This window comes from Phacochoerus africanus, chromosome 4 (assembly GCF_016906955.1).
Source record: "Phacochoerus africanus isolate WHEZ1 chromosome 4, ROS_Pafr_v1, whole genome shotgun sequence".
NCBI lineage: Eukaryota > Metazoa > Chordata > Mammalia > Artiodactyla > Suidae > Phacochoerus > Phacochoerus africanus.
The window spans coordinates 142,995,919-143,017,189 of record NC_062547.1 but is presented as its reverse complement, the minus strand read 5'-3'; the positions used below and the strand labels follow the sequence as shown (position 1 = coordinate 143,017,189).

The window sequence follows — 21,271 nt, the reverse complement described above, 5'->3', positions numbered from 1 at the left end:
TTTATTTTGTTTTACATCTTTGGTTTCTCAACTCATATCCGTAAATCAACGACTATTTGTAGGTTTCTTACTCGGTGGAATAAAGTGGAATGAAAGTTCTACAAGGTATTATATGATCATAGTTGATTATATATATTTGTAATACTCATTTTCCCAACAGAAATATATCTATCCGCTTTAAAAGGTAAGTAAAGCTTATTTTTTTTCCTATGAGCTTCTAGCTATATTAAGAAAAGTCTTACAATATTATTTTAAATTATAATTTAAATGATCCGTGTTTAGTAGACAGTCATACAGAGACTATATGAGATACATCCCTTATAATTCACTTAGAATCTTCAAAATTTTACATTTGCTCTATTGAATAATTAAACTTGTTTGACATTGCGATTGTGTGAAAGGGTTTCAATTTTTTTCTAAAATGGCTTTACTAAGTCTCAATGACTCTTTTTATTTTTTTTTCAGTGACTCTTTTTTAAAAACATTTTAATATAGGCCTATTTTATTAGAAGCTAATGTGATCTATTTAAATGAGTGGAGCTGGTAATCACCAACTAAAAGGACCGTGTTCGTACTGCAGTGGGAAGAGAAGTACATACAAGGGCTACAATTTTAAACAAAGTAAAAATAGTGATGTAGGTTTTAAACAAATAAGTGTTTATGTCAAATATGCTGTTTTCACCAGGGCGTGATATCAATGTACATGATCCCTCCTTTGCATTTCGTAAGGAAGCCCAAAGTGGCCCACACGCCTTCGGTTGTATATTCCCATCAACTCACCAGTAGTTTTCTCCCTCAAAGGTGAGAAGTTTAGAGGTTCACTTCTTTCATATAGAGAGAACAGGTTGTTCAGAAATATTTATGCCACTATATCCCCAAGTATAGACCTCTTCAAAGATTTTATCTTTAGTCTTTAAAGATTTTATATCAGACAGTCGGGGACAGACATTGGACATAAAATACACTAGCATTTCACTTGCTGTCTTGGAACTTCCTTATCTTGTGATGTAGAGAAGAAGAAAAAAGATTGGGAACGAGTACACTTTGAGCACCAAGAAAAGTAGAAATAAGAGGAAAACCAGAAGAGAAAAAGTCCTCTAGGGTAGTTAGTAGCAAGTTTTGAGGACCATGGGAAACTTGGCAATGGAATCAGATTTTTGACCTCGCTCCCAAGAGAAATGCATACACCTGTAAATTTGCATGCAATTTCAGGAATTCATGGATCTGCTTCCCATCCCCTCTCAAATGCATACAGTTTTAAAAATTGCTAAGATACACAAAAGGACATACAAGATTATTTGCAAAACATGTTTCTTTGAAATGAGCACCTGCTTTGATATCTGAAGAGTACCTGAATATTATTAAACTTGGAAAAATACAAATAAGGCATGGAAAATTCAACCTAAGTCTTAGCATATTTGAATAGGTTATTATTTATTATTTGGTAAGAAGCCAGGACTATGACCTCTATTTTGTTACCCTAAGCTTGACATGATAACTCCAATTTAGTGATATTCTATCTGAGCAACTTATGAACCAAGTAATCTTGAAGATGTATTCAGTAAAAATTGACACTGAGAAGACAAGATTGTGATTAGTTGTGGATTTTCTAAATATAAAGTCAAGGAGTATGCATGTACAGTCAAGTAATATGCATGAAATATGAAACACTAATAGAATATTACAGAAGACACAAAAACGAAACTCACCGGTGTCAGGGTCTCAGGATGTGAAGTCAAATCATTCCCACTCTGAAGTGGAAATAAGGCCCCAGGTGACTCAGCACAAAGTATGTCTTGTCCTGAACTCAACGGCTCACTACATTTCAGAAAATTAAACTCTGTCTTTCCAGTGTGGGCAACGCACAGGTTGTAGGAATAGGGCAACGTTCCTTCACTGTAGTTGGGGGGACCCACGGGCCCGGCCTTGACACAGAGGCCAGGCTGAAAGCAGCCCCAGGCCGCGGGCCTGGAGGAGCGTCGCACGTGGAGGGCCACCGCCAGGGTCACCGCCACCAGGAAGAGCACCGAGATCAACGCCAAGGCCACCACCAGGTACAACTGCAGCTCAGCCTGGGGGTCCGAAGGCGGAGGAGCGTCCCCCAGGTCCGGCAGCGCCTCCTGCAGGCTGTCCGCGAACACCAGCAGCAGCGTGGCGGTGGCCGACAGGGGCGGCTGGCCCCCGTCGCGCACCGCGACCAGCAGGCGCTGGCGGGCCGCGTCCCGCTCGCCCAAGGCCCGCGCCGTGCGCACCTCGCCCGTGCGCAGCCCCAGGCTGAAGAGGCCCGGCTCGCTGGCCTGCAGCACGTGGTACGACAGCCACGCGTTGTGCCCCGCGTCCGCGTCCACCGCCACCACCTTGGTCACCAGGTAGCCGGGCTGCGCGGCGCGCGGCACCGTGTCGAAGAGCGCCGAGCCGTCGGGCCCCAGCGCCGGGTACAGCACCCGGGGCGCGTTGTCGTTGCGGTCGCCCACCAGCACGCGCAGGCTCACGTTGGCGCGGAGCGCGGGCGAGCCGTGGTCGCGGGCCTGCAGCGTCAGCTCCAGGGCGCGCAGCTGCTCGTGGTCGAAGGCGCGCTGCGCGAACACCACGCCGCTCTGCGCGCTCACGGACACGTAGGACGCCAGCGCGCGCGGCTCCAGGTCGCCGGCCACGATGGAGTAGGAGACGTGGCCGTTGGGCCCCAGGTCGGGATCGCGAGCGCTCACTTGCGCGATGGAGGCGCCGGGCGGGTTGTTCTCCGCCACGTGGACCTCGTAGGAGGCCTGCTGGAAAACCGGAGCGTTGTCGTTGACGTCTGCGATGTGCAGGGTGATGGTGGTGCTGGAGGACAGGGGCGGCTCGCCCCTGTCGGTGGCTGTGATGGTGACATTGTATTCCGGAGTCTGCTCTCGGTCGAGGGCCCTATCTGTCACCAGCCTGTAGTAATTATTAGAAGAAGAATAAATCTTGAAAGGAACATCTCTTCCTATATGACAGGTGACTTCTCCATTTCCTCCAGAGTCCCGGTCCCGTGTTTTGAAGAGAGCCACAACCATTCCTGGGTGGGAATCCTCCAAAATCTGATCAGAGAGAGAAGTGATGATTATTTCTGGAATGTTGTCGTTTTCATCTAGGATATCTATGATTACTTTACATTGGGTAGAGAGGCCACCTCCGTCTTTTGCTTCCACTTCCATGGTGTATCTTTCTATATCCTCAAAATCCAATGACTGGTTATTCTTAATCAGGCCTGTTTTCTCATCCAGTGAGAACATGTTCCTTGTACTCTGAGCAGTGCTCCTGAAGTAGTACTGTATTTCAGCATTGACTCCCTCGTCCCGGTCAGTGGCTGTCACCAGCAACACCGAGGACCCAGGTGGTAGATTTTCACTAACGCTGATTCTATATTCGTCTTTGCTGAACACGGGGGGGTTATCATTCGTGTCCTTCACAAAGACTTCTATTTGAGTGGTGGCACTTCGTGGTGGGTCCCCTCCATCGAAGGCAGTCAATATCAAGCGATGGGACGGCTGCTCTTCCCGATCTAGGGGTTTCTCCAAAGACAACTCTGGGTATTTGCCACCATCGGAATTAACTCTAACCATTAATGAGAAATAAGGGTTAGGATTTATCTGATAATCTTTAACTGAGTTCGTGTTTATATCGGGGTCAGTGGCAGGGTCAAGCGACATTCGTGCACCTGGGGATACAGATTCAAAAATTTCTAGACGTATTTCCTTTTGATCGAACTGAGGGGCATGGTCGTTAATATCCTCAACATCCACCATGATATGAAAAATATTTAAAGGATTTTCCACCACGGCCTCCAGCTGCAATTCACATCTTCTTCTCTCTTTGCATATCTGCTCACGGTCTATTCGGTCCTTCACAAGCAAGTCCCCGCTCTCCGCGTCTACGCTGAACAGCAGCTTCTCCGCGCTCACTCGCAGCTTGCGAGCTGACACGTCCCGAACACCGAGCCCTAGGTCCTTGGCGAGGGTCCCTACCACCGAGCCCTTGGCCAGCTCCTCGGGAATGGAGTAGCGGATCTGCTCGCAGAGCGCGGGGCATAACAAAGGCAGCAGGAAGAGCAACAGTACCTGGCGCCGGCTGGCCGGGCGTCTCTGCGTGCAGCTCCCTCCCATTGCGCGCTCTAGGTCTCGCTGGAGCCCGGTCTTTCTGGAGAGGCAAAGAAACTGCAATCCACGGTGTCGCGGAAGGGGCATTCAGCCCAGGACAGGCGGATCTGGGAAGGCGTCTGTGCTGAGCAGAGGCTGCGCGGCCAGGAGCCTGGGTGTGTGAGCGGGCTTCCTTCTCTCTGTGTGGGTGGCTGCGCAGGAAATCTCGAGCCAGAGGCTCAGGAATCCTGGGCTTCAGTGCTTGTCCTGCACTGGCCGACAGCGGCGCCCAGAGGCCGTGTGTGGAACCACAGCCTGACAGTTTCACCTTGAATCCCATTTCTATTACCAGAATGTGCATATACACAGTTCTGCAATATCCCTAAATTTTAGGTTTACCAAGTATACGGAGGATGTCTATGTACTTAGTTTTTCAAGAAATTTATTATGGGAAATTTCAGGCTTGTACAAAAGTAGGGAGCACTATTATTGAACCTTCATATACCTGTCACCCAACTGCAACAGTGATCAACACAAGATCACATTTATTTACTACATATTCATTCCGTCATTATTTTGAAGCCATTTTAATTAACTCTCTTTAAAGACACTAAGATGAGGAAGAATTTTATTCTTAAGTCTATTTTATCTGTTCCCAATGCAAAAGTGCCGCCTCATTTAAGAAAACCAGAATTGAGCATTTCCCACACTCTGCCAGTCATCCACCCCATAAGCCCTGTATTCTGTTTTTAAAGGCAAGTGATATTTTCATAGCTGAGAATAGTAGTTACCTACCATGATATAGAAGCCTTCATCCATATCTCTGTTATTACATTTTCCCAAATGAACACATATTTTTGTGTTTATGACTCTTAGGTACTAAAGAATACTCCCCAGGACAGAAACTTTAAATGACAGTTTGGCTACTGCATGGTTAAAAACATGGCCCTGAAAAGTAAATATGGCTTTACTTTTTCCCTACTAGCTTGGGAATAAAGATTATTTGAAATAATGATAGTTGGTATATCCTAATGGATTTCCAGACATGTTAGCCCTTGTGTTCAGCATGTTTAGAATAGAATTCTGTTTTTTGATTTTCCTTTGGTTCTTTTTTTCCCCCATACCTATGGAAGGTGGAGGTTCCTGGGCTAGGAATGAAACCTGCACCATGGCAGTAACCTGAGCTGCTGCAGTGACAACCCTGGATCCTTAACCCATTGTGCAACAAGAAAACACCTTGAATAGAATTTTGATTCAGTTTCAAAGCTTATGTTCAAAGTCTCCTACAATGCCATTTATTACTTGAAATGACATTATGTTTAAAATCACCTTATATATTATTATTTTCCTATGTCTGAAAGCCAGTAGAATATTCTTAGAACCTCCTAGCAGAGTTCTTGAGAATACTTTCCTAAATCATCTCCCAGATCCAGATTTAGTTCTAGCCTGGGAAGATGAAGGACTAGGCATAAGTAACAGACAGTTGAAGAATAATTTTTATCTCCCGTGTTTTGTCTTCTCGCAGGGTCTAGTCTAAGAACCCCTCTTCAGCAAACATAAACTATAGCTAAGGAGCGTTTCAAACTACTAACACTCTGACATCACCGTAATACAAAATCAAAACCACTGAGATTAGAACAAATGATTTTTAAAAGGTTCACCATTAAAGAGTTCCTGTGGTGGCACAGTGGGTTAGGAATCTGACTGCAGCAGCTCTGGTCACTGAGGAGGCAGTTCAATCCCAACCCCAGCAGTGGGTTAAAGGACCTGGCATTGCCTCAGCTCTACACCACAGCTGTCGCTGGGTTCACTCCCTGGCCTGGGAACTTCAATGTGGTGAAGCAAGGACCATGATAACCAGTCAAACCACCTCATCCAAAGGGCCATGCACAACGACAGATAATGAGAGCATTCCCAAAAGGAAGGCTTCTGTTGATGCTAGGTTAATTATGAGAAAGCAAAAATCCTATCAACGATGTAACAATTAAATGTTTCCTATTGATGTTAGAGCAAAAATCAGGCCCAGCAAAAATGTAAATGCAGGCTGAGAAATATATTAATATAAACTTATCCTACTGTTAAGTGCCAACATTTAAAGAGGAAGAGGAAACAAATTTTAATAGAAGGTAAAGGAAAAATTGAACTCACTGGAACCAAAGGGGTATCTTCTATAGGAAACTTCGAATCATCTGCAATGCACAAAGGCTCGCTTTTCCCACAGCTCTCCTGGCTGATGAGCGTGTCCGCATAGTTGGGCTGCGGGAAGATCACGTGGCTCCCCCGCGAGTCCGCGGTGAGCGACACCTCGTGGGAATAGGTCTGCAGGAAAGCCCGCACCCCATCCACGCCCACAAAGTGGGAGGCGGGCACGCCACCCAGTCTGCCTCCTGAGGCCTGGAGCATATGTGACTTGTGCCAGCGCCTCAGCCTGAGCGCCAGCAGCACGATGACAAAGGCCAGGAAGACACAGGAGACCGCGGCCACCGCCACCACCAGGTACAGTGTCAGGCCTGAGTCATCGGGGTTGGCAGGAGATTCGAGGCTATCCAGGTCAGCCAGGACGTCGGGGATGCTGTCTGCCACTGCCACGGTGAGCGTGACGGTGGCCGAGAGGGGGGGCTGGCCGTGGTCCTGGACCGCCACCACCAGGCTCTGCTTGAGGGCGTCTCTGTCCAGCAGGGCCCGCGCTGTGCGCACCTCGCCCGTGTGCAGCCCCACCGCGAAGAGCCCGGGCTCGCTGGCCTTGAGCAGGCGGTAGGACAGCCAGGCGTTCTGGCCCGAGTCTCTGTCCACCGCCACCACCTTGGTCACCAGGTAGCCCGGCTCTGCGGAGCGGGGTGCCAGCTCTACACCCGTGGAGCCGTCCGTGGGTAGGGCAGGGTATAAGATTTCAGGTGCGTTGTCATTCTGGTCCAGCACGAATATGCTCAGAGACACATTGCTGCTGAGGGGTGGGTCCCCACTGTCACTTGCAATCACTCTCAGATGAACATCCCGGAACTGCTCATAGTCGAAGGAGCGTAAAGCATACAGGACCCCAGTGTCAGAGTTGATGGAGACATAGGAGGAGAGGGGCGCGCCTTGGATGGTGTCCTCAGCAACAGAATAAACAACCCGGGCGTTGTCATCGCTATCGGGGTCGTGGGCTGACACAGAAAAGATGGACGTGCCTCTAAGGTTGTTCTCAGGGAGGTAGACGGAGTAGGAGGTTTGAGGAAAGGCAGGTGGGTTGTCATTGATGTCGACCACGTTTAGGGTGATGTGGATTTCCATGGACAGGGGCGGTGTTCCTCTGTCTGTCGCCGTCACGGTGATGTTATATTCAGAGTTTTTTTCCCGGTCAAGATTTCCGGTTGTCAATAATCTATAATAATCTTCAGTTGACTTTTCTAACCTAAACGGTAGAGCGTCCTGGATGGAACAGACAACTTGACCATTCTTCCCAGAGTCTCGGTCATGAGCATTGAAAAGAACAATCACTGTTCCTTGAGGAGCATCTTCCCTCACTGGGCTAAACAGAGATGTAATGGTCACTTCAGGCCTATTGTCATTGACATCTTCCACTGAAATGAGGACTTTGGTCCGACCCAGAAGTGCCCCCACATCTTCAGCCTGTATCTCCATGTCATAAAATGCACATTCCTCATAATCCAGACTCTTTGCTGCTGATATTTCTCCAGTGTGTTCATTAAGATGGAATAACGGAGACTGTTTTTCACTGATTTTCCAGAATTTATAGGCCACGTCTCCATTGGTGCCCTCATCTGGGTCGCTGGCGCTCACAGTAAGCAGCAGGGTGCCTGGGGGCACGTTCTCGGGGACTTTCACCCGGTAGACTGGCTGAGCAAACACCGGGGCATTGTCGTTGGTATCCAGCACCGTCACTCGGACGTGCACTGTGCTGGAGCGACGCGGTTCGCCGCCGTCCGAGGCCATGAGGACCAGGTGGTGAGCAGCCTCCTCCTCGCGGTCCAGGGCGCGCTGCAGCACCAGCTCTGGCCTTACAGTTCCGTCGTCTCCGGTCTGCACGTCCAGCGAGAAGTGGGGACTGGGGCTGAGCTGGTAGCTCTGCAGGGCGTTCGAGCCCACATCCGGGTCGACAGCCTCTGGGAGCGGATAGCGTGTTCCAGGCGCAGCGATTTCGTTGATTTTTACCTCTAGACTTTCCACCTGGAATTTCGGGTTGTTATCATTGATATCAGTCACTTCTATTTCGACTCCGTAAAGCTGCACTCTGTCTTCAACCAGGATGTTAATGTTTACAAGGCACGGCGCTCTCTGGGCGCAGAGCTCCTCCCGGTCTATGCGGCCCGCGGTGACCAAGCTGCCGCTTCGCGCGTTCAGCGCAAAGAGCTGCGTCCTACCTCTGGAGACGATGCGGACTCCGCGCCCCGCCAGCTCGCGGGGCTCCAGCCCCAGATCCTTGGAGATATTCCCCACGATATAGCCTTTTTCTGTCTCTTCAGGTACCGAGTAGCGGATCTGGCGAGCCCCGCTCTCCCACAGCCTCCCCAGGAAGAGGCACAGCAGGACCAGTCCTCGGTGGGGCAGGCGATTCACTGGAGCGGCCATTGCTGCTTCACCAAAGATTGGATTCAGAAGAATTGCTGTGAACGCTGACTCCATACGCTCTTTTCTCCTCTGCAAATTCTGGTGGTCTTTTTCCTTAGGAGAAACCCGTAGTGCTCCAAGTTCGGAGGCCGAGTTACGCTGCAGCCCCGGAGTGGGTTTGTGGGATCCGAGCGGCTTTGTGTTGCTGAGCCTGGTATCCGGACCGAGGGCTGCCTGCGCTTTGCTTAGAGCGGGTCAACAGCGGCGCCCAGAGTCCGAAGCCGTTACTACACCCACTAAGATGAGCAATGCTTTGCTACAGATGACAGAGAAAACACTGCTCTCTTGCAAATATGATTTTGGATTTTTCTAATTGTGTCACACATTCCTATTTCAAAAGAAATGGCCACTGGTGGGTATTTTAGTTGGATGTCAAGTGTAATGAAATTTCTATTCGATGTATTATGAAATCGTCATTTTCCCACTACCAGCCTTACTCTCACTCTTACTAGAATGTTGCATTGGCTCTCTAAGTATGTAAATTGTTCTAATTTCCTCTTGCTAATGTTTCAGATATTTTCTATAGGTCATTATCTATTTTCTGAATTAATTACAACATGCAATTATCTTTGAAATAGTCATATTTTTCTTAATTTTATATATATGCTTGCATATGTATATTACATAATTATACTGAATGAGTATATGGATAGTTATTCACTTTGAAACTATGTGTTATAAGGCTAACCTGCTTTCATGGTAAGATTTCTGGAGCATGGTTTCCTTAAGATTTTGTTTACAAAAATTTAATTAGGCAATAGTAAGCGATTTTCTCACCTAATATTGCTAACTTTTAAAGTGAGTGGATTTTTAAATTTTACATATTTGTGATTTTAAACTTTTATGCTCTTTCAACTTTTTAGTGTTTAGTTTTCTATGTGAAGGCATAAGTGTATGGATAGGTATGGCATTTGGAAAATTCAAATGAATATACAGGGCAAAGAAAGTTTTCCATTTCACATCTTCCTTTAAGAAATTATGACATTTTAAAGTAAGCTTAAAATTCCATTATATGGGTCATCTAAATGTATGCAATAATTTTGGGGAAAAGTACAAGATATATTTACTAAAAAGTAAAAAGTACATACCACAAGAAGAAATTTCTCTCCGCAGTTTATAAAGAAACTATTTACTGAAGCAATGTTCTAAGAAAAACCAAGCAACAGCCTGATACATATTTAATGTTATCCTTGTATGTGCTTGAAATTAGTAGGTTTTTGCCTTAAAAATGGAAAAATCAGAATTCTCCTTCCCTCCTATAAGTAGGAGGAGGATGAGAAAACCTCTAGTTGCTAATGTTTAAGGCTCTAAGAAGACAAACCCAATGACTTCCCCCTTTTCTTCTTACAAAAAGAGATCAGTAATGACAAGTCATGGAGGCAATAGCATTTCCTTTTCCTTTGTCAGGTGTCACCTTCTCACAATGATTAAAGAAGAAAAGAGAATTGTGCATTCAAGAAAACTTGAAGGAACTAAGATAATGACTTGGACTTTCTGATGGGTTCACTGAGACTCTCCTCATACACTCCCCCCCCCCCACAGACACAGTCTTTTTTCTTAAAATTTAAGAAAATTTTAAGACTAATCCTAACCCTTTGAAGACTTAGGAATAGTAGATTTAAGGAACTAGACATGAAGAATACACATCAGAAAGGGAAACTGTACCGAAGTCCCCATCGTGGCGCAGCGGAGAGGAATCTGATTAGGAACCATGAGGTTTCAGGTTCAAAGCCTGGCCTTGCTCAGTGGGTTAAGGATCACGGCATTGCCCTGAGCTGTGGTGTAAGTGGAAGATCTGGCATTGCTGTGGCTGTGGGTAGGCCGGCAGCTGTAGCTCCAATTCCATCCCAGCATTATTATTTACTTATATAATAAACAAAGATGTTAAAGGATGAGAATCAATTTCATTAGCTTAGAAAAAAACGTAAGAAATTGGCAAATACTTATGCTGTGAACCAAAGAGCATACTCTCACTACTTAGCAAATGCAAGCTGGGTAAGATAACTCTATTTTATGTCGCAACCTACTCCCATACACCATTCCCCTGAAGACTGAAAATACAGCTCTTGGATGAGATATAATACCCCTAAGACAACTCATACACTTAAAAGTGTAATATACTTTCACACAAATAAGGAAAACTGCATAGATGGCAAAAAGGAGTAGACACTTAAATGGAACTCACCGTAGTTAGAGTTTCAGGATGGGACGTCGACTCACTGGAATTACAAAGTGGAAATAAGGCCCCAGGTGACTCAGCACAAAGTATGTCCTGTCCTGAACTCAACGGCTCACTACATTTCAGAAAATTAAACTCTGTCTTTCCAGTGTGGGCAACGCACAGGTTGTAGGAATAGGGCAACGTTCCTTCACTGTAGTTGGGGGGACCCACGGGCCCGGCCTTGACACAGAGGCCAGGCTGAAAGCAGCCCCAGGCCGCGGGCCTGGAGGAGCGTCGCACGTGTAGGGCCACCGCCAGGGTCACCGCCACCAGGAAGAGCACCGAGATCAGCGCCAAGGCCACCACCAGGTACAACTGCAGCTCCGCCTGGGGGTCCGAAGGCGGAGGAGCGTCCCCCAGGTCCGGCAGCGCCTCCTGCAGGCTGTCCGCGAACACCAGCAGCAGCGTGGCGGTGGCCGACAGGGGCGGCTGGCCCCCGTCGCGCACCGCGACCAGCAGGCGCTGGCGGGCCGCGTCCCGCTCGCCCAGGGCCCGCGCCGTGCGCACCTCGCCCGTGCGCAGCCCCAGGCTGAAGAGGCCCGGCTCGCTGGCCTGCAGCACGTGGTACGACAGCCACGCGTTGTGCCCCGCGTCCGCGTCCACCGCCACCACCTTGGTCACCAGGTAGCCGGGCTGCGCGGCGCGCGGCACCGTGTCGAAGAGCGCCGAGCCGTCGGGCCCCAGCGCCGGGTACAGCACCCGGGGCGCGTTGTCGTTGCGGTCGCCCACCAGCACGCGCAGGCTCACGTTGGCGCGGAGCGCGGGCGAGCCGTGGTCGCGGGCCTGCAGCGTCAGCTCCAGGGCGCGCAGCTGCTCGTGGTCGAAGGCGCGCTGCGCGAACACCACGCCGCTCTGCGCGCTCACGGACACGTAGGACGCCAGCGCGCGCGGCTCCAGGTCGCCGGCCACGATGGAGTAGGAGACGTGGCCGTTGGGCCCCAGGTCGGGATCGCGAGCGCTCACTTGCGCGATGGAGGCGCCGGGCGGGTTGTTCTCCGCCACGTGGACCTCGTAGGAGGCCTGCTGGAAAACCGGAGCGTTGTCGTTGACGTCTGCGATGTGCAGGGTGATGGTAGTGCTGGAGGACAGGGGCGGCTCGCCCCTGTCGGTGGCTGTGATGGTGACATTGTACTCTGGGGTCTGCTCTCGGTCCAGGGTCCCATCTGTTACTAACTTATATGAATTTTTGGACGAAGAGATTATCTGAAAAGGGACTTCACCTTCTAATCGACAATTAACCTCCCCATTCTCCCTGGAATCTCGGTCGTGTATTTTGATCAAAGCAATTAGCATTCCAGGCTCTGCATTTTCCAGAATCATTTTGACTAGAGAATGGACTGTAATATCTGGCCTGTTGTCATTTTCGTCCTGAACGCTAATTTCAACTGTACATTGGGCAACCAGTCCTCCGCCATCCCTCCCTTCTACCACCATAGAATATTCCTTGACTGCCTCGAAATCCAGTGTGTTTAGCGTTGTAATTTCCCCGCTCTTTGAATTCAGACTGAAGACTTGTCCGGTCCTGTAGAAGGAATAAGTGATTTCCGAATTAGCGCCCTCATCCTGGTCGGTGGCTGACACCTGCAGCACAGTGGTGCCTGGGGGCACGTTTTCTCCAAGGCTGACTCGGTATACGTCCTGGCTGAATACTGGGGGGTTATCGTTGGCATCAGTGACCTGGATGCGGAGTTCAGTTGTGCCGCTTAGGGGTGGATCGCCACCGTCTGAGGCAGTCAGAACTAAACGATGATAACTCTGTTTTTCCCGGTCTAAGGGTTTCTCCAACACCAGTTCCGGGTATTTACTACCATCTTGTTTCTCTTTATTTATCAATGAGAAACTAGGGCTAAGAGAAAGTTTATAAGCCTGCAAAGAGTTTAAGCCAATATCTGCATCTTCCGCGACTTCTAATATAAAGCGCGCACCTGGCAGTGTAGATTCACTTATTTGCAGCTCAAAGGAACTTTGCGTAAATTTTGGCGTGTGGTCATTAACGTCCTCGATCTCCACACTCACGTGATAAAAGTTCAGTGGATTTTCAGCAACTGCCTCAAACTCCAGAGCACAGGCTGGCTTCTTCCCGCATATCTGCTCCCGGTCCAGCCGGCTGCTCACAAGTAACTCCCCGCTCTCTGCGCTCACTGCGAAGTAAGGCTTCTCCGAACTGACGCGCAGGTTTCGAGTCGCTAACTCGTGGACACCGAGTCTCAGGTCCTTGGCGAGGTTCCCCACCACCGAGCCCTGGGCCATCTCCTCGGGAATCCTGTAGCGGATCTGCTCAGACAGCGCCAGGCAGAACAAAGACAGCAGGCAGGCAAAGAGCCCTGGCCGCCTCGGAGCCCAGCCCCGCTTCCCCGCGCCGCTCCCCATCCCTCTTGCTCCCTCGGCTTTGCTCACCGGCTTGGAGACGCCGGATTACAAACACCGTCTCCGGGTGGTAGCTGTCCGGGCCTCGGAAGAGCTGTATTTCCGGCGTGGGGGTCCGCCCGGGCTGCTGCTTTGCCAGAGGAGTTGGCGGTAGGAAGGCTCCAGCGAGCGAGTCTGAGCTGGGGAGGGTGCGCTGCGGCTGCGCGAGGAGGTGGCCAGCGCCTCGCTCTCCACTTTGGCCAACAGCGGCGCCCAGAGTCCGCACTGGGAAACTGCAGCCCCTGCTGCATCCCTTTAACCAGCTATTTTAACTAGAAACTGTGAGCCTAATTGAACAAGCCATGTTTTTATGTTAACATACTTAATACCTTAAATTATCAAAACTCATTTAAGGTATTTTTCTGTTGTCTCCAAGTTATAAGAAATATGTTGGGCTTGTTTACAGATTTACATTTATTGATCCATTTATTCTACCATTCTACAAACATACCTTGAACGTTTGCGTTGTGCTAAGTACTGTCCTTGTTAGTGGCCGTATAACAATGAATGAGACTTAGGTCTCTCTCTCAAAGAGTTTGTCATCTACTAATTACACGAATCATTTCGTTCATTAGCTAGGATATCTGAAACAATTTTAAAACTTTTTTTCATTGATTCCTATGTTCGCCCCCAATATTTCTACAGGATCAATTCTGTTCCATATCATATATTAGAGTACATCGATACTGTTGAAAATTATTTTTTAAAGTTGTGTAATTTTGTACCAATCCCCAGACATCTTCTCCTTTGGATAATATCGACAATGACTTTACCAAAATAATTTCTTTTTAATCTTCCGACTCAAGAAGCAGTCATTCAAAAAAACATGTCCCAATGACGTAGCCATAGGAGACTATTTACTACACCCCCTACTTTATAACTCAGAATTAACTGGTTTATGTCATACCCAATACCGTACATAAATTCATTCTTAAAATGTATTAGGGAAATATTTACTCTTCAGTATAAAGTCACAAAGGGTATTCCAAGAGAATTGCCTACGTACATATGTCATACTGAATAACAACTTCGTAATTGGAGAAATTAATTAAGTTCACAGTCAGTTTATTTATATAAATTTACTGAATATAGTGACATCTGTTCTAATTAACTTACCCCATCTGTTAATTTCTTTTTTTTTAATAATTAGTGAATGCTTTGAGCAAGAGTAAGGGTTTTGTTTTCTATTAAGGAAACTTTCCGCATAGTTTTTAAATTTACAAAGTGTCAACAAAATAGTTGTTTCTCAAATGACTGTACACCCAAATACTACAGAAAACAGGAAGTAACTCCTAACCATTATATATGCAAAATAGAAGGGAACACAGCGCAATCCCTGGGAATTTAGTTACTAACAAATAGTTCATTGTGTTTTCCACTCTCATCTGATAACAAATCAGTGGTTAAGTTTTATTAAATGCTATAACAAGGGATGTGGGAATCATATACTCCAGATGGAATTATTTTTAATTGAATTGATTAGCCTGTTTAGAATTTGTGTACATGTAACTTCTGTTCTTGAAACCAACACTCGCAAACTCTCACCATGAGAAACACAGCACACTTCACATGGCTGTACAATCATAACAGCTCATTGGAACTGTAATAAAATGTGTTCTATATTTTACAAAAGTCACTTTCAAAAATTTAAAATGAAATTTTATTTCAAATTTGCCTGGGGGGAGCAATGACCATTTTAGGGCTTTAGAGTCCATGTCTCCATTGGTATGAGTCTGGGCAACCCCCGCCACACAAGCAACATGTAGGGACCTGTCTCACCTACCGCCACCCTTTAAAATATGCTTATGATGTTTTGAAATGTAAGAAGTACTAAAACTCTGAAGGGTTCTGATCCAGACACAGGACTCAGAAAAGAGGCTTCAAGTGAAGAAATTTTCGAAAGCCTAGTTTCAGGTGCATTCCTAAGAATCCTCAAAATTCTGAGATGTATTTTACTTTTAGTAAGCTAATACAAGGGTTTAGAAGTCTCAAGCATTTTTGCAAGTTCTAACATATATATATGTAGTGTATATACACGTATATGTGTAGTAGGATATATATACTACTATGTGTATATACTACTATGTGTATATACTACATATGTGTATATACACACCTACACATACAAAACAAACTTAGTGTATGTGGTTGGGTAACTATTTCTTAAGCGAATAAGTGATAAGTAATATAGTAAAATATGGAAGGCTTTAAGAGGTTAAGAGTTCATATTTATTTATTTATTTATTTTTAAATTATTTTCATTGCTATTTCTTTTTTTTAATGACAGTCTGTTATTTTATGTTATTTTAATTTATTTTATTTTTTGTCTTTTTTCTATTTCTTGGGCCGCTCCCTCAGCATATGGAGGTTCCCAGGCTAGGGGTCGAATCGGAGCTGTAGCCGCCAGCCTACGCCAGAGCCACAGCAGCGCGGGATCCGAGCCACGTCTGCAACCTACACCACAGCTCAAGGCAACGCCAGATCGTTAACCCACTGAGCAAGGGCAGGGATCGAACCGGCAACCTCATGGTTCCTAGTCAGATTCGTTAACCACTGTGCCACGACGGGAACTCCAAGAGTTCATATTTAAATAATCTTGTCTAATTTGGAAAGCAGATGAAACAAATGATGAACTCAATTTTATAGTATCACTAAAAAAAACCCCAAAACTTTGTGATACACCTTAAAAATTATTTTAAACTTTCCTCACAATACGTGCTTCAAAACACAAATTTATGAAAAATGTAATTCCTCTAAGAAATAAATGTAAACAAAGCACCGAACTCACCTGAACAGAAGCACCTTCATCCTTTATGGATGTTAATATGGAATCATTTTTCTCACAGCTCTCCTGGCTGATGAGTGTGTCTGCGTAGTTGGGCTGAGGAAAGATCACATGACTCTTCCGAGAGTCCGAGGTAAGGGAGACTTCGTGGGAATAGGTCTGCAGGAAAGCCTGTACTCCCTCTATGCCTACGAAGCTTGAGGCTGGCAGTCCTGCCAACCTGCTGCCTGAAGCCTGGAGCAGACTCGACTTGTGCCATCGCCACAGTCTGAGAGCCAGCAGAACGATAACGAAGGCGAGGAAGATGCAGGAAACAACGGCCACTGCCACCACCAGGTAGAGGGTGAGGTCTGAATCATCAGAGTCGGCAGGGGTCTTGATGCTACCCAGGTCAGTCAGGACATCTGGGAAGCTGTCTGCCACGGCCACGGTGAGCGTGACGGTGGCCGAGAGGGGGGGCTGGCCGTGGTCCTGGACCGCCACCACCAGGCTCTGCTTGAGGGCGTCTCTGTCCAGCAGGGCCCGCGCTGTGCGCACCTCGCCCGTGTGCAGCCCCACCGCGAAGAGCCCGGGCTCGCTGGCCTTGAGCAGGCGGTAGGACAGCCAGGCGTTCTGGCCCGAGTCTCTGTCCACCGCCACCACCTTGGTCACCAGGTAGCCGGGCTCTGCGGAGCGGGGTGCCAGCTCCACGCCTGTGGAACCGTCAGTGGGAAGCATGGGGTACAAAATCTCTGGCGCATTGTCATTCTGGTCCAATATGAACAGGCTCAGTGATACATTGCTGCTCAGTGGAGGGTCCCCGCTGTCACTGGCTGTTACCAGTAGCTGCAAGTCTTGAATCTGCTCATAGTCAAAGGAGCGCAGTGCGTACAGGACACCAGTGTCAGAGTTGATGGAGACATAAGAGGAGAGAGGTGCTCCCATGATGCTGTCTTGGGAAAGAGAGTAAGTGACCTGGGCGTTGTTGCCACTGTCAGGGTCGTGAGCAGTCACGGAGAAAATGGAGGCACCTCTGGGGTTGTTCTCAGGGATGTAGGTTGAGTAGGCGGTTTGAGGGAAGGAAGGTGGGTTGTCATTTGTGTCTGCCACGTGCAGGGCAATATGGATTTCAGTAGACAGAGATGGGGTTCCTAGATCTGAGGCCATGACTGTGATATTGTACAAAGAGGTTTCTTCTCGGTCCAAATGTTTCCATGTCACCAATCTATAATAATTATTTATTGATTTTTCTAATTGAAAAGGTAAATCATCACGTGTTTGACAGACAACTTGACCGTTCTTCCCAGAGTCTCGGTCATGCACATTCAAGAAGGCAATTACTGTCCCAGGAGGAGTATTTTCCAAGACTGGGCTAAACAAAGAGGTAACAGTCACTTCAGGCCTGTTGTCATTGACATCTTCCACTGAAATGAGGACTTTGGCCCGATCCTTCAGTGCCCCACCATCTTCAGCCTGTATCTCCATGTCATAAAATGCACATTCCTCATAATCCAGACTCTTTGCTGCTGATATTTCTCCAGTGTGTTCATTAAGATGGAATAACGGAGACTGTTTTTCACTGATTTTCCAGAATTTATAGGCCACGTCTCCATTGGTGCCCTCATCTGGGTCGCTGGCGCTCACAGTAAGCAGCAGGGTGCCTGGGGGCACGTTCTCGGGGACTTTCACCCGGTAGACTGGCTGAGCAAACACCGGGGCATTGTCGTTGGTATCCAGCACCGTCACTCGGACGTGCACTGTGCTGGAGCGACGCGGTTCGCCGCCGTCCGAGGCCATGAGGACCAGGTGGTGAGCAGCCTCCTCCTCGCGGTCCAGGGCGCGCTGCAGCACCAGCTCTGGCCTTACAGTTCCGTCGTCTCCGGTCTGCACGTCCAGCGAGAAGTGGGGACTGGGGCTGAGCTGGTAGCTCTGCAGGGCGTTCGAGCCCACATCCGGGTCGACAGCCTCTGGGAGCGGATAGCATGTTCCAGGCGCAGCGATTTCGTTGATTTTTACCTCTAGACTTTCCACCTGGAATTTCGGGTTGTTATCATTGATATCAGTCACTTCTATTTCGACTCCGTAAAGCTGCACTCTGTCTTCAACCAGGATGTTAATGTTTACAAGGCACGGCGCTCTCTGGGCGCAGAGCTCCTCCCGGTCTATGCGGCCCGCGGTGACCAAGCTGCCGCTTCGCGCGTTCAGCGCAAAGAGCTGCGTCCTACCTCTGGAGACGATGCGGACTCCGTGCTTGGTCAGCTCTTGTGACTCCAGTCCCAGGTCCTTAGAGATGTTACCCACGACGGATCCCTTGTCGCTCTCTTCTGGCACGGAGTAGTGGATCTGTCCTCTCCCGATCTCCCCCAGCGCGCCCAGGAGCGCGCACAGCAGTATCAGCTCGCCGCTTCCTAGGTAATTCTTTGGAGCAGCCATTGTTCTTTCGCTAAGGAATCCACTCAGAATCTTCCCTGGGCTTATGTGTCTTGTTTACCTTGTTGCTGCAGCTATGGAGATTATCTTATGAAAAGCTGGAGTGTCCCAGATTTAGGGACGGAATTTTGCTGCAGCCTTGCAGTTGGTTTGTGATATCTTCAGGTCTCCGTGAGGCTGGAGCCCTAAGTATCCGGATGGCTTTTGGTTCACCAAGTAGGTGAACAGCGGCGCTTAGAGTCCTAGGCAGTTACTGCACTCACTTAGATTTGTAATATTGTTTGCTAGATTACTAGGGGAAAAAATTACTACCTGCTTTTTATAGTTTGTTTGGATTAATTTATCCCTGAATTCACATTTTACAAGTAATTACCAACAAGTGTGGAATGAAGTAGGGTTAAAGTTTTGTAAAGTATTATTAAATGATCAGATTTTGGGGTTAGCGTCATATTAAATTACTCAAATTTCTGGAAGATACTTACTCATAAATTTTTATTCCTAATTATGCTTGAAGCTTTAGTGTTAATATCTTCAAAACCTATTATTAAGTAAGTAAGGACCCCACTCAGCACTGGAAATTAATTCATTTTCAGGTTAAAATATACTTTAGGAGATGACTCAGAAGTTGTTTTATTTGGTTTAAACCAATTAATCTTTACAGTAAGCTCCCCATAGAGTTGTTGTTTTTTAATTTTCTTTTAAAAATGCCATGTTAATCGCATATTAATAATGTTTTCAAATTAATATTGTGAAATTTTAATATAAGTGCTCTTACTTTCAGGTCTTATCAGAGATTATATTGTTTTGCTATTTTATTCAAATTTTTATATATTTTCTATTTGAGTAGAAAATATTTGACAGGTACAAATGAATACGATGAAGAATCAATTTCCATCCTGTTCTACTAATGAGAGATGATTACATTTGTAAGCAGACTTAGTTAACTGTTAAAGGTAGACATATCATCAAAAGTTAATGTTACCTTAACTAGTACTTTGATCGAAAGAACCACAAGAGTAAGAAACACATAATTATCACTAAGGAGTCAAAAAGTGCTAATGCAAGAATAAATATCTCTTTTCTTCAGCAGTTCGTAAAGTAGCCATTAATTGAAGCAGTTGCTAAGGGAAACCTAGCAAAAGCCTGGTTACCATCTTGTGTATTGACTTGTGTGCACATAAATACACAATGTATTACCATCTTGTGTATCTACTTGTGTGCACATAAGACTGGCAATTTTGCCTAAAATTTATAGAATTCAATACTCCATTTTCTCCTAGAGATAGTGGAATTACAAGAAAACCTCTAGCTAGATTAGTTCAGAACTGCAAAAAAGACAGTTCAAAAATTATATACAAGAAGGCAGAGGCAAAAAGGCAAAAAAAAAAAAAAAGAATAATAAGAAGAAGGCAGGAGTTCCCATCGTGGCTTAGTGGTTAACGAATCCGACTAGGAACCATGAGGTTTCAGGTTCAATCCCTGGCCTCCCTCAGTGGGTTAAGAATTCAGCATTGCCATGAGCTGTGCTGCAGGGTGGCAGCTACAGCTCCAATTAGACCCCTAGCCTGGGAACCTCCAAATGCCATGGGTGCGGCCCTAGAAAAGACAAAAAAAAAAAAAAAAAAAAAAAAAAGAAGAAGGCATGTGTGAGAGGAGCAACAGAGGCTAAAACGTCTTTTCTTTCATGGAGGAGCCTATAGAATGAGCATCAACAGAGATTAATCCTGAAAACCTATGCTGAAAGTAAGGAGAACATGCTTTTATCTTCTGATGAGCATAGTGAACCTACTGATAAGTAAAATGATTTCTACACACACACACATCGTACAAAGAATATAATTACAGTGAGTCATAAAAATCCAGGTTAAGAGGCCTAATTCTAGGAGCTTTTGAAATGAAAGAGAAGTAAATATAGGGAACAAAATACCAGATTAGTATGTAAGCTGTGACAGTTAAACAAATTAAGAAAAATATCTAATTTTACCTTAATTTTTTTCTTTAAAGGTTTATGACTGCCTACTTCTCCATTTACAGTATGTTTGAACTGAAAAAAATCATCATATATCAAGCGGTAGGAAGAAAAATTAGGGGAAAATCTCATTAGGTTTTATGGGAGACCCTATAACATTGCCTAATGTTTCCCTTGTAGATAAAACCACAACTTCCACACTTGGTAAATCTGAGCCTGGTAAGACACTACTAAAACACACATAATTGCTCTGATTTCAGCCTCCCTGGAAGAATGGCATAAGAGCTTTTTGGCAGGCTAGAGCATGTGTAAAGACCACTATAATAAAGGGGAGGAGTTCCCATCGTGGTGCAGTGGTTAACGAATCTGACTAGGAACCATGAAGTTGCGGGTTCGATCCTCCCTGGCCTCACTCCATGGGTTAAGGATCCGGCATTGCCGTGAGCTGTGGTGTAGTTTGCAAATGCAGCTCGGATCCTGCGTGGCTGTGGCGTAGGCCAGGGGCTATAGCTCCAATTTGACCCCTAGCCTGGGAACCTCCATATGCTGCAGGAGCAGCCACAGAAAAGGCAAAAAGACAAATAAATAAATAAATAAAGGGGAAAGTGAAATAAAGCAAGTTACACAATTTTTTTTGTTTCCTAGTGCATATAAAAGTTATGTTTTAAGTGTGCAATAGCATTATATTGTTAAAATGTTTGTACCTTGGTTAAAAATACTTTACTGCTAAAAACCACTAACCATCATCTTTGAAGCCTTCGGTGAGTTGA

At 46.5% G+C, this 21,271-nt stretch overlaps 1 protein-coding gene across 13 annotated transcripts in view; it reads right to left on the bottom strand.

Annotated features, from left to right (window-relative positions):
• The window catches only part of LOC125126453 (protocadherin gamma-C4), a 172,466-nt gene that overhangs the window by 105,099 nt on the left and 46,096 nt on the right, over positions 1-21,271 (bottom strand). The window contains exon 1 of one of the 13 annotated variants that reach the window (XM_047778880.1): positions 16,127-18,719. The exons of 8 other annotated variants lie outside the window; for them this stretch is intronic. In XM_047778880.1, the coding sequence (XP_047634836.1) occupies positions 16,127-18,535 (2,409 nt within the window). In that variant the 5' untranslated portion in view covers positions 18,536-18,719. Of the gene's footprint in view, positions 1-1,709; positions 6,211-6,248; positions 8,960-10,896; positions 13,519-16,126; positions 18,720-21,271 lie in introns of those variants that run through there. 4 more of the 13 variants (XM_047778881.1, XM_047778864.1, XM_047778884.1 and 1 more) reach the window with 4 other exon arrangements.